This window comes from Pocillopora damicornis, chromosome 9 (assembly GCF_964200805.1).
Source record: "Pocillopora damicornis chromosome 9, jaPocDami1.2, whole genome shotgun sequence".
NCBI lineage: Eukaryota > Metazoa > Cnidaria > Anthozoa > Scleractinia > Pocilloporidae > Pocillopora > Pocillopora damicornis.
In genome coordinates this window covers 1,618,768-1,632,274 of record NC_142678.1, presented here as the reverse complement: position 1 = coordinate 1,632,274, position 13,507 = coordinate 1,618,768, and the positions used below count along the sequence as shown (strand labels likewise).

The window sequence follows — 13,507 nt, the reverse complement described above, 5'->3', positions numbered from 1 at the left end:
GGTTTTCATAGACGATTGGGGATTTCAAAGTTTCTTGATTGTCCCAGAGTTTCCGACGAATGAAAAAATCGAAGATATTCCCGATTGCCTAGGATGGGAAGTGACATCTCCGTAAACTCGGGAGCGTTTCTATTTTTCTAACGCTTGCCAGATTTCTGGGATGGTCTGCGAACATTGCAATTGAAGTTATATGCGAAAGCTTTAGCCTACTACCAATCCTCTTTTTTCTTGGCTGAGTTGTGTCCTCGGCGGTGCACTGTCTACGGCTCTCCGGTTCATGTGTATTTTGATCGTGGGCATCCACGCTTCAGGAATTTCCATTCTACTGTCCCTTTCGATGTTGTTATGTTGAAGTCTTATGAGAATTGCCTCTTTGACCCTGCGCGTGTACCAGTGAGGATCACGATCAATAAACTTAACTTCATACCAATGCTTCAAAACAAAATGAACACTTTTTTCTGAGTCATTCAATTTGAAAGTGAGCCATTCAGTTTGGTGAGCCATTCAATAGCGAGCCATTCGGTTTGGTGGACTATTCGATAATATTATTACCAAATATTACCCTTTCCGGCTTTCACACTCAGTCAATAAGTACATACTTACGTAGTTAATTGTGAGTTGTGCTTTCAAATGCAAGGCAGCAAAGGATTATGTTACCCTGTGTAATTACAGATGTCACACGTTGGCGAAAAGATATGAGTCTTACGTTCTTAGTGCTTGAATATCAAAATTATCTCCGCTTCCATTGCCTCCATATACTTTCTTTTCAGTTATTTCAGTTCAGAATTGTTTACGGCCGAAATTAGTAAGCTCGCTTTAATTCAAACACTGGGTATTATTGCAAATTGATACGCTAATGACACGCTAATGCGTTGTTATCGATTACAAATTTATAAGGCATGAACTGGGGGTCCATGAATTACAACCATGTGTACAGTTCGCGGATCACTTCTGTGGAACTCCTTTAATTTTTAAAGATGGGCAATCATCATTCCAATTCTGACTATGAAAACCAGGTGTATGACACACTTTGTGTTCCTATTCAGCGACGTAACTAAATCCCGGAAAGTAATGTAATGACACCAATAACATTAAATGAAATGATTTGTGGACTGGGAACACAGGGGTGGTATACACCCCCTCCCCCCCCCCGACCTTTTATATTTGTTTGTTACCTTTTTAAGGCCCTTAGTGACCATACTTTGCATAAATTTGGCGTGGCTGTACGTGTTCGGTGTAGCACGAAGAGTTCAACTTCAGCACAAGATAGGAGCCTCAAAAATGATTCGTTTGCTGTTCACTCTGACACTTGTTGTTCTGTTGGCTGCACATGGTGAGTACTGTACAACTTTGGAGTTTGAATTGTAGATTCATCCAACAAGAAATTTTGTGTCTCATTAAAAGCATCGCTGATAAATAGTCGTCCAATATTATAATTGCGTTTAGCCGCCACCACAGACTTTTTCGCCGTGAACCATACAGTAATCCTTCAAAATGCATGTAACAGCTTTCGTTTATGTGTTTGTATAGTAAATATATTATCTTAAGTTGAACCAGGACAAGAAATCCAGTATGAAAATCATTCAGATCTCAGTTAGTTTTCATTGTTTCCAAACGATTTCTATGCTATGGATGGACTCTGATTTAAGCTCGACTTGATTTGTTCAGAATGATAACTCAGTCTTACTGCTCTTTCAAGTTTGATCTTTACAATATTGGGAATATATGTATGTAGTTTGGATTTACGCTTAGCTTGATATTCTAGGGCACAATTTAGTCCAATCTGACTTTTAAGCTTGTTCTTTGCTGAATAAAGAACCTAATAAAGAAAATATAGTCGTAGTTGTAGAACGTACGTTGGCAGCAACAAAAAGACCGCAATATCCTGATCGGGAGCGGATGTAGATCTTATTGCATTAAAGGTCAATAATTTGCCAAAGTAGCGAGAGTTCGAACGTTCACCATGCGCCTAGTTCGTGGATCACTTTGGACCACTCTCGACTTTTTTAAGATAATCAATAATTATCCCACAGGTGCCCAAATCAAGCTGACGCGTGAACATTTTGTTTCCAAATTTAACTACAATTTCTTTAGTTTCAAAGTTGCCCGGTACTCACCATGTGCAGCTTTCAAAACAATGCCAGTCAGAGTGAACAGCAAACGATTCGTTATGTGGTTCTTTCTTACGACAATGTTTGAATTTTTGTGTTATCTCACAAATGTACTGCTACACAAATGTACTGCTTCAGAAAACTTGAAAAATATCACCCAAATGACAAAATGTTCCGCCAAGCCTGAGAGATTTTTGACCATCAATGTCAACAATATTTAACAATGTCAAAAATATGTAAAACTAATGTGAAACCTCGAGGGAAATCCGAGTGTTTTTACTATACACAATGACATTTTGGATTGACATTTTTCATGCCGGCTCAATGCGCCAAAGGGTGATTTCGTAGGTGCTTTATCTTGTTAAACCGGTTTCATAATACGCTTTACACAAGCCAGTGACACGATTGCGCGTTGTCAAGTATCACAGATTTATAAGACATGAACCGGGGGTCCATGAATTACAACCATGTGCACAGTTCGTGGATCATCTCTGTGGACCACCTTCAATTTTTGAAGATGGGCGATCATCATTCCACATCTGACCAGGATAACCCGCAGTATGACACACTTTGTGTTCCTTTTCAACGACGTAATTAAATCCCACAAAGTAACGTAATGACACTAATAACATTGAATGAAATGATTTGTGGACTAGGAACACAGGGGTGACGTATGCCTCCCCCGGACCATTTGTGTTTGTCTGTTACCTTTTATACGCCCATGGTGACCATGCTATGCATAAATTTGGCGTGGCTGTACATTTTCGGTGAAGCACGAAGAGTTCAACTTCGACACAAGATAGGAGCCTCAAAAATGAATCGTTTGCTGTTCGCTCTGACTGTTGTCGTTCTCATGGCTGCACATGGTGAGTACTGTGCAACTTTGGAGATTAAATTGTAAATTTATCCCACAGGAAATGTTATGTCTCATTAAAAGCATCGCTGAATGATGCGACACTGAAAAACATCAAACGGCCGCAAAATAACTGTCGAGTATTTTCGTCGGCTTCGGCCGCCAGCATGATGGGCTTTTTCTCCGTGAACCGTACAATAATCCTTGAAAATGCATGTAACAGCTTTCGTTTATGCGTTTGTATGAAAATATATAATCTTAAGTTGAGCTAGAGGAAGAAATCCAGTATGGAAACCCTTCAGATCTCGGTTAGTTTTCATTGTCTCCAAACGATTTCTGTGCAATGGATGGACTCTGGTTTAGGCTCTTCTTAATTTGTTCAGAATCATAACTTAGTTCTAACGCTTCTTCTTGTTTGTTCTTTGCAATATTGAGGATATATAAATGTAGTTTGGATTTAGGCTTAACTTGATCTTCTTTAGGACACTAAAGAAAATTTTATGTGAAATTAAGTTAAGCAAATTATTAGCCAATTTGCATATGTAATTCAAGCTAAGGTTTGACGTCTCGCTGTCATGAGGCGTTCGCTGAAAATTCTAGGACATCCGAGAATCACCACAAAAAGGTTAAAAAAAGCTCCCCTCGACTGAAATGGAAAAAACTGCGACTTCCGATAACTACATTTATAGTCATTTTGCAGATGCAACTTTACTTTGTTCGCTCATTGTCCAGAAACAAGAGTTCAAAGAATTGCCTCAGAAACTTAACGGGTCTAGTTCAAAATAACCTAAGGGCGGTATGGTAAGCTTATTCTCTCGCATATCTTAAAGAAGACAACAGTAAATCACTAACACAAGGTTCACAAATAGTCCTGGCAAAATGTTACAGCAACATATAATATGAACGATTTAAAACACGTAAAAAGAAGAAACTCAAAAATAGCCTAAAAAGCGGCACGAGCAAAGCTGATTTCACTTCCATGATCGAAGGCCTAGGCCTAACTCCGACAAACCCTTCTTAATACAAGCCATGGTTTTGAACTTTTAAAGTCCAGAAACTGCGTTGATTCCTTTTCCGTCTACAAGCTTCGGCGCAAGAGGATATAGAAGAGATTAAAAGTAAACTTCAGGTTTACACAACCCAAGAAGGTATAGAAAAGATTTAAAGTAACCCTCAGGTATACACTATCCAAGAGGGTATAGAAGATATTAAAAATTAACCCACAGGTATACACTACCCAAGTGGGCACGAAAAATTGAATATCAGGAGACCGCTTTTTGTCTGGACTCTCACTTTTGACTCAAAGTTTAGGCATCCACCGTTAACTTTTAGAATAATTATCCTTTACCAGTTCTTGAATGTCTTAGTTAAACTCGGCTATTCTTGACTGACATCTTTGCAATTCCCCATGACTATTCGACTAGAGGCATTTCCCACCTAAAGTGTACGGTCGATAGCGACTTGATTTACCTCATTAACAACAGGATTCTATTTTGAGACCTCACGAATCCATCTGCTGGAAATTCTAGTTGTCCAAATAGTTCGGTACATAGACCAAATGAACATACAACATACATGTTGTTTGGTTACTCGATGCTCAACAAACAGCCTTTGTTGGCGCGCTTGAAACCTGCTGGCGGTACAAAACTTATTGTAGTCATCGGGGAATCGACCTACTATGAGAAATACTTTGATAGTGACAGACTAAATCATTCCATTTCAAGTCATGATGACGTTAACGTGTTTCAATATCTCGTAACCCTTCATCTAAATTCAGCAAAGACGATGTGACAGGTGTTAAGGTTACTAATTGAGATTTTAAGAAAGTCTCCATCTTGATCATGATTCAAGCAAAGGGTTTTATAGCAGTAAAGTGTAGGTCTGAATATGTATCCTCTTGCAACTAGTGAATATACTGTCGTTTTTTTCACTCTATTTTCCTTCATCAGTTGACATTTCAACAGTCCAAATATCTACTACCAACAGTATGGAGACAGTTTCAAGAACATCAACAAATACATTTAGTGTGTAATTCATCTTCATGAAAACAATAACGTGACTCCCAATTATCTCATGATTGATATGGTTTTGAAAAATAAATCTGGCATCAGTTATACAGAAGATTTACAAGTTTATGTCATAACGTATGGTGTTAAAGGGTTCCACAATGATGTCTCAACAAGTGTTTGGGATAACATATACACGGTTACAATGTTGTCATCAATTTCAATGAGAAGGTTATATTTTAAAGGATATAGTTGATCTTGTCAACAATCAAAATCCCCTGTCTAAAAAGATTCAGGACACCGATATAAAACGATTAAATAACTCTATTATAAATCGTAACAAATACTATTGTAGTAACAATCTTGAGCATAATAAAGAAAAACCCGTTTCACTCAGAGACTTATCTAATACAAACAGTACAATAACGTCGGAGGCATCACATTTCGGTTTTAAAAATGGAGGTGAATTGATTATTTAAGAAACAGGTTTTTATCAGATTTTTTTCAAAAACAGCCCTAAGGCATCTGCAACTACTTAAATCTCAAGGTAACAAATAAAAATATTACAAACGGTTCTAGGATTGTTAATTTTGAAGATACACGGGGTCGTTGGATTGATATATCTATGTCTCACGTTGTCGGGTTACCAAAGGGAGCATCCACAACACTAGATTTGAGCACCGGTTTCCTAGACGGAAAATTTTTTCCATCATTTTTAACTCGTGAATCGCGTGCATGCCCAAGAGCGAGTTGTAGATATGATGTGGAGAATGGCACTCGCTCGCTCGATTGGTCGATTCCTGTAAACTTTTTTTTCGATTTTAGGCTTTTGAGTGCATTTGATAGTTTTTGGCGAGTAATAAAGAAACGAAATGGCGACCTTTGTTGCTAAGAATAGTAGTGGGGTGAATCAGGCACAATAGCACGCAGGTGGTATGACACTCAACTCAATTGTATTAGGGACCATATCTGGAGCAGATATACAGTGAAATAAAAAATTACAAGAAAAAATCGAGCCATGTCGTTTTTCTGACAAATCATACGAAAAAAATACTGGTTGATTTGCGATCCTTTATGAGAAGCAAATCATATGACGATCAAGATTATTTGACTCAGCTAAGGGTTTTGATGATATGTGTCCTTTGAATAACAAATGTTTGTTTTGATATCATCCCCAATTAGTTTTTAAATTCCCCTCCAATATTAAATGTAAAATGCTCATGTTCTTTGTGATTGGGATATTGGTATATTTTTGTATAGTTATTTCACTATTTTGAATGTTCATTTTAAAGTAATTTGATGTTGGTCAATCTTTTACGATCAGCATTAATCTAAGGTAACATACTCTCGATCTTTTCATAAAATCTCTAGTACCTTATTTTTATCGTTCGCTGATATTTGTATACTGTATCTTTTGCATATATCAAAGATTGCGTTCTGAATGTGATACTTTCGATGATAAACGGACTTTCGGATTATCTTATTTCTATTATCATAAAAATCAACAACTTCAGTGTCGTATCTATCAACCTGACCGCAATATACACATACACATACACATTATCGTTTTCAAGTTTCATATTTTCACAACATGGCTCACTTTTTATTGTGTGTTCTTGAAGTTCCTCATTACAAAAAGGACAATAAGTCTGTTAAGTGTTTAGATGTTAAATTCATCATGAATTGCATCATTACCATCAATCATTCTATATGAGATTTATTTAGAACTACAATCTTCATAAACAGTGTCAATTGCGACGCGTGAGTAACCATTATTTAAATTCCAACGCGTGAAAACCACTATTGTCGTATGAAATAAGCTGGTTAGTATTTTGGTATCTTTCACTTCTTCGACGCATCAGAGACTTGCTGATTGGTCGAAAAAAAATCATGCGACTATTATGTGACCTCAAAACAATAGCAATGCTATGACTCATTTCCTCGGGAAAAGTCCGTGTTGTATTACATCATCAACTTCCTGTTTTTCTGAGAATGTCACGCAATGGAATAATGGTGTGAGATCACATCGTTTGTCTTCAATAGTATTCCAAAGCTTTGATATTATAAAATAATTACATAAAATTATTTCCATCTTTTGTATCTATAAAATTATTTCCATAACACTATTTCCATTAATTATTTCCATAAAATTATTTCCATTTTTGTTTCGATAAAATGGAAAGTGGTATAGTTGAGATGGCTCTGTGTGAGACCACTTTTTTCAAAGTAGAAAGTAGTGAGAGTCCCATGAGTGTCCGCTTTTATAGATTCCACTGTTTGTGTCTACTCCTCAATGCACTTCTCATAAAAACTTTAAACATTTATCTTGCGCTTGAGAATCCGACGTCAAAGCAAAATGTCCATTGAAGTGAATTGAATGAATATACACCCTGGGAGGTGGGTGAGGGGAGGGGAATTCCCTTGATGGGCCTAACGAGGCACGTATTGCAATTGCCCAATCAAGTACAAAAGTATGGGTCTCTGAGAAGTATTAGATAGCAATGCCATGACTCATTTCCTCGGGAAGAGTCCCTGATGGATTACATCATCAGCTTTCTGTATTTCTGAAAATGTCACGCAATGGGAAAATGATATGAGATCATATTGTTTGTCTCCTATAGTATTCTATTATAGTATTCTATTATAGTATTCTATTGCAGTATTCTATACTATTAGTATAGTAATACCGCCATCGCTTGATAAATAGTGAATAGCGCATTCACTCTACTACTGCGCACGCACGTAGTAGTAGGTCTTTAAACCCCAGAGAATACATTGTAAGTAACATGCTGTCTGTACAAACCTTTTTATCATTTTCCTTTTCTAATTCATCAGCTTTTGCATTAAGATGTTATTTCTGCCACGGTACTGAAGACATATGTAACAAAAGCAAGTTGAAAGAAAACAAAGGCAGCTATTTACAATCGTGTCCGTACGGCGATAAATGCTACAGATACTGGATTAAAGTCAAAGATAGCGATGGCATTGTTACAAATGGATGTGGTTCCCAATCCACCTGTGACAGCCTAAAGTCCGATTGTGATCGAGCGAAAGATGCTACGAAGGACTACCATTGCGCAATTGGCTGCTGTTCTGAAGACGGATGTAACGCAAGCTCATACTTCACTGCCAACATCATCCTGTTGACCATTTCCTCTGTCCTGGGCCTAGCACTGCTGAAGTAAACCATGGAAGGCTTTACAAGTTTACTTTTCATTTCCCTTATTGCTCATTTAAACTTTAAAATAAGTGACTTATTTTGTATTCGGTTGGCTTGGTCTCCTAAAGTTTTAGATGTAATCAGCGCTGCTGGCAATTGTTACTAGTTTTTAATGGTTTTCGCTTTTTGTTTTTTCCAATAAAATTTTCGAAATCTACTTTCTGTGGCTTGATTTCGTGTGATTGAATAAAAGGGCATTCACAATCGTTTCATTCTGCCGCCCATGGCACTATTATCTTTGTTCTTTTTTTTTCTTTCTCACGTGCATCTTCTAAGGCGTTCGTAATGGCCTGGACACGAGCTGTTCGTCCTTACATACCTCGTCAGACGAATTCATTACTTACTCAGCAAATAGCATTTTATTTGATGACCGCCGCTGTTTCTCCTTCTTTCTTTCTTTTCTCTTATCGCCGCGCCGTGCGATGGAACAAGACTTCTTCTTTGGCCCTGTCAGCACCATCGGCCTCAAACGGAGATTTAATGATAACATATTGTTCAAGAAACAAGGTGGATAAAGAGAAACAGCGGCGTTCATATGACAAAATGGTTATCGACTAAGTTAGATCGGGCCGATCAGGAAAGTAATTGGTTCCCGGTCATGATGTATAGATCTACGTACACTCTGTCCGTTTTTCGTGACCTCGAGCTTAATATTCCCCGGTCTGCCCCTCCTATTCAATCGCCAACTACATATCTCTATATGATAATTGGTTGGCTATTTCGGGCTAATGAACATCATTCACCTCTTGGGGCGAACATAATGCGCTATTTTGAAACTAGTAAAAGCAATAGCTGGGATTAACTTGCATTTCGCTAATGAGGCTGTCCAAAAAAGCGCAAAACGTTAATCGACGTTAAGCTAAGAGATTTCTAACATTAGGCCTATTTATTCATTCTCAACCCTGGATATAGCATCAACTAAATCAAGCAAGTACACGCAGTCGCAGAACCGCCACGAAGCTATGCTTTCTCGGCATCGCTAAATTATCCTTGTTTCTCATTTCCAGATTTTAATAATTTTTTTTGAAAAAAAAAAATTTCTCGATAAGTGGATACATCTGTACATAGATACACATTTTTTCTTACGTCCAAAGATCTTCCAAAATACATTCCTTAATGCAAAGTACAAGAAAATGTAGAATGGAAACATTTCAGCGACCTCCCTTTTCGAATGAGTACTAATTTTAATTTTTCTTGCCATGAAGCTTAAAAATAGAAGTTCTCTGTTGGGACATACGGTAAATGGCATTTCAAAAGAATCATGCAATAGATGGGTGAAGTAATCCCAAAATTCAAGGTGACAATAATAAGGTAAATTAATGCAGTCACGGCCCCATGAAATTTCAAGTTTTCATCGCTATCCTTTCCATCCGCTGGACAAAAACAACTTTTAGCTTGAGGATAGTCGAAAAAAAGAAAAGGTCAGAATCATTTGAACATCTTTGAAACATATGTCCCGGACTTATTTCATGGGCCTATAGACTCACATAGTTACTTGTTGTATTCAACTTCGCGTCCATCACACGTCAAGAGTTCCATACCATGCATTTTCACAGTTTCTCCGACTTTGTAGTTTATGTAGTGACGACTCTGATTTTCCCTACAAATCAATGGTAATCTGCCAGTTTTTCGATGAACGTGTTGTCTCTGTCGTTCAAGCGGGCCACCACCTCGCCTAGCTAGTCTTTTATAGACTGTGCTAGTAAAAGTAGCATATCATGCTAGTAGCACTGCTTTTTTTTGGCCAAATTATGCCAAAATTATGCCTTTTTTTAATTTTTGTAATTGCTCTTTGAAAAAATTGCAAATAGGCCTAAAAAAAATAATTTTTTTAGTAGAAGCCGTCGGTCTACAAGAAAGAAATGAAATGAATACCACAATGAAATTCAAATAAACGTGTGGTTCAGGTTTTTATGCACACTAGAAATAGTCTATATTATCATATAGCTTATCTGCGATTGTTACAGCATTACAATTGCTTGCAAATAGTCAGAAAGTGCATTCCCTTGCTGTTTATGGAAAGACGCCAAAAGCAAGCTAAAACTCTTTTTGCGGAAGCAGACGAAGGTTGAGCAAACAAGACTTTCTTGACTGCAGAAGACCAATTAGGAAACCTCTTTTCGTAGACATCAACTTTTCTTCCGTCGCATTCGATAGCCCCATCTCAGTAGCAGCAATGTACTGTGGCAGCTCTCTGACAAAACCGTCCATTGTAGCGTCATTGTCGAGGAATGGAAAAGTCCTGAAGGCTTCTACGCTAACTCGTGTTGGCCTTAACCTTCCAATGGTCACGCGCACAACACTCTTGCAGTTTTGAAGGCCGTAACTGCATCCTAAAGATCCACATTGAACTTCCGTAAAAACCACTGAATTGCTGGCTGTACGCAAGCCTTGGCTCCCTGTTCTAGGGCCGCTCCGTTCTGGTTCGGGTCTCCATTGGCAATTGCGCCACCACTGCACCACACATTTGAAAAGTGTGGCGCCTGACAAGCATCAGCAACAGCCTTAAGCTTTTCATAGCATGAAAACACGATGGGACCATCTTTTTCTAAGAAGTACATGGGCTTGACAAAATTCTCCCCAACATCAATGATCACAGCAAGCTCCGGATTGAGGTTGACGAGGGACTCAGAATCTGATACTAAATTTCGTAGTTGCACAAATCTTGGAACGTTCCAAACTGCTCCAGTAACTGCCTCCCGGCCTGTTAGATCGTTCCATACCAGTTTTGCCCGGTAGCTGCGAAAAAATCGGATTCATAGGTTTCCCAACTCCTGAAGACGATGGTTGGAATTATCAGATGGCTGCCCGCATTATAGAGCATGTGAGAAAAACACACAACGTTTAACAACTTTGGGAAGATAAATTGTATTCTGTTCAGCGTCACTTGATTTACACTGGCCCCATTCCTCATAGCTGCTGGTGGAGAGTTAGCTCTAATTCCAAATTCGACACACAGTGCCTCGTTTAGGACTCTAGCTAGCTCACTAGCATTCACTGACTTCGAGCAAGATTAGAGCTACTGGTAAGGCGATGGCCATTTTTCTCTAACAGAGAACGCAGGTTGTCGATTTTACTGATCGGAATTCCTGCCTTCAGAAATTCCTTCACTACTTCTTGTCTGCATGCTTGCTCAGCTAAAGGTAGTGTGCTGTATTGACTCGGCTATAGACTGTTTTTTCGACTTTGATATCGTAATCTTTTTTTTTTTTCAGGAAACTGATCAGTGCGCTTGTGTATTAAGAGACATTCTTCGTGTCACTTGTTCCTCTCCTTTTGTACTTTCCTTTTGTTTTCTGCGAGGAACGGTCTCTTGCAATTGCCGCTGGTTCTAGCCCATCACTTCTGTGAGAGCGCTGCAAGGTTTCGTTCGGATCTGGCAAGACTGGCATGGCTGACGCCATTTTGTAGCCTTGCCTAATGAGAGGTAGTGGAACCGACATGGTTTACGATGAGACTTCCGCTTCCTGTGCATCCCAGGCACCGGTCCTCGGGATCAATGAACTGCAAATGCTACTAATTGTACTCAAGTGCGTGGGACTTGAGATAAAAAATGATCAAATTGTAGAATGCCTGCGCGTGATTAGTCTAAACCCGCCATCGAGCCCCGAATCAGAGTAGCTTCCGACGGCCTAAACTGAATTTCAACGGATGAAATGAGAGCAGAGCTCAAATAATTATAATTTACATTGTGCTCATATATATGATGCAAAAGAATAAGATAATCCTAAGTCAACCAGCTTGTACCTTTGCTTGCTGATTTACCCTAAGGTGCAGGATATGGAAGGAATATTTATGTGACAACTTCTGCTCTTGTTGTTTAAATTTCAGTCTTTTTCACCGGCAGCAGTAATTTTTAGGACTTTTCTCTCTGGTACGATCACACTACACGATCACACTTCACGATCACCTGGCTTTCCTCGATTTGATTTTCTTTCATGCAGGGACTTCCTGGGAAAATACCTTTTTATCCTTGTGATTTGCACCAGAGCAGACGAAAAACCATTAATGTTACCATGCACTTTATCCATAGTAGGGGCTTTAGTTTTGTTGAAGAGACGTGCGGGAAAAAAACATGGGAGCTCCGCTTTTAGGCTTAGTCCGTGTAAGCACTGCTAATGGTTTCTCTGCTTGCGAAAAGAATTTTGAGAGCGAACTGTTATTAAGGGGGAAATCCTTAATTACAGCGGAGCTCGTAGCAAGCGCAGCGTAGCCCCATTATTAAAGGAAATAGTAGTAACCCATCAAGCCGAAAAAAATTGGAATTGAGACAGTACGACCAACCGTACAAGGTGCTAAATTTCGTATGCGCGGCCCACTGCATTGCGGGCACTATCTTAACTATTACGTAATTGAAGGGCGGAGAGAGAAAGTAACGCGCAGGCGCGATTGCGTTCGTAACTTGAATACCCCATAAGTGTGCGCCGAGAGACACCGTCATACGACAATGTAGTACACTTACTCAAACGCTTAACTCTAGAGCAGCTTACCGCGGGCACACGATTAGGTATTATATACACGAGGGCTTCACGTGGGCTAGTAGGTGTGAAGCCGCCCGCGTTTCGAGCGGGAAATCAAACTGGTGAGGTTGTTGTTGAACAGTAATTCTCAGTAATTTCTAATCAACTCGCAAAGCAACAATACCGGCAGAGCTAATGCTTTGTCAACGGGAGGAAATTGTTATAATTCAAGTTCTTGGAGATAGGGTTTTGACTAAAAATAGGCTGAAAAAAAGAGGCAAAGCGACCGAAAAAAGCAAGAAGTAAAAGGCGTAAAGCGAGTCGAGAAAAACGCGCAAGAAAGTTAGAGGGAACACCAAAATAGGCAGAATACGGCTTACCTACCGAAAAAAGCAAGAAGTAAAAGGCGTAAAGCGAGTCGGAAAAAACGCGCAAGAAAGTTAGAGAGGACACCAAAACAGGTAGAATGCGGCCAGAGGAACGCGAAAGAGAACAAGAAAAGACACAAGTAAAAAGGCCAATATCTAGCGAAGAGCAACGCGAGAAGGAAATATAAAGACGCTCCTGAAAACAGACTAAAAAGAGGTCATCAACAAAGAAAAGCGAACCTTGTTTTATCTGGGTTTTCTCTCACGCTAAGGCCCAGAAAAATTCAAACCTTTTTCACCAATCGTCGTTTGACACTAACTTCAGTTTAAAATTAAAATCATGTTTCAGTAAAACAATGACTTTGGCATTCATCACCTAAAAACCCTCGCGCCGGTTCATTGCTCGGATAACATTTCAAATTGTTCCCATTCTTTAAGGTATTTCTTTTACTGTCGTTTGGAATGCTTAACACAGTCGTGTTATTAAGG

The 13,507-nt window shown here is 39.0% G+C and overlaps 1 protein-coding gene and 1 pseudogene across 2 annotated transcripts; one reads left to right on the top strand and one right to left on the bottom strand.

The window, feature by feature from the left end:
• Positions 1–1,192: 1,192 nt before the first annotated feature.
• Positions 1,193–8,347, top strand: LOC149039570 (uncharacterized). Of its 2 annotated transcripts, none has more exons than XM_089181702.1 (2): positions 1,193–1,333; positions 7,806–8,347. In XM_089181702.1, exons 1-2 carry the CDS (start codon positions 1,282–1,284, stop codon positions 8,153–8,155), a joined length of 402 nt encoding a protein of 133 aa, XP_089037828.1. In that variant the 5' UTR covers positions 1,193–1,281; the 3' UTR covers positions 8,156–8,347. The 2 variants fall into 2 exon arrangements, with proteins under 2 accessions (XP_089037828.1, XP_089037827.1); XM_089181701.1 differs by lacking the exon at positions 1,193–1,333 and adding an exon at positions 2,819–2,977.
• Positions 8,348–10,151: 1,804 nt separating this feature from the next.
• Positions 10,152–11,194, bottom strand: LOC149039569 (uncharacterized; annotated as a pseudogene).
• Positions 11,195–13,507: the final 2,313 nt, after the last annotated feature.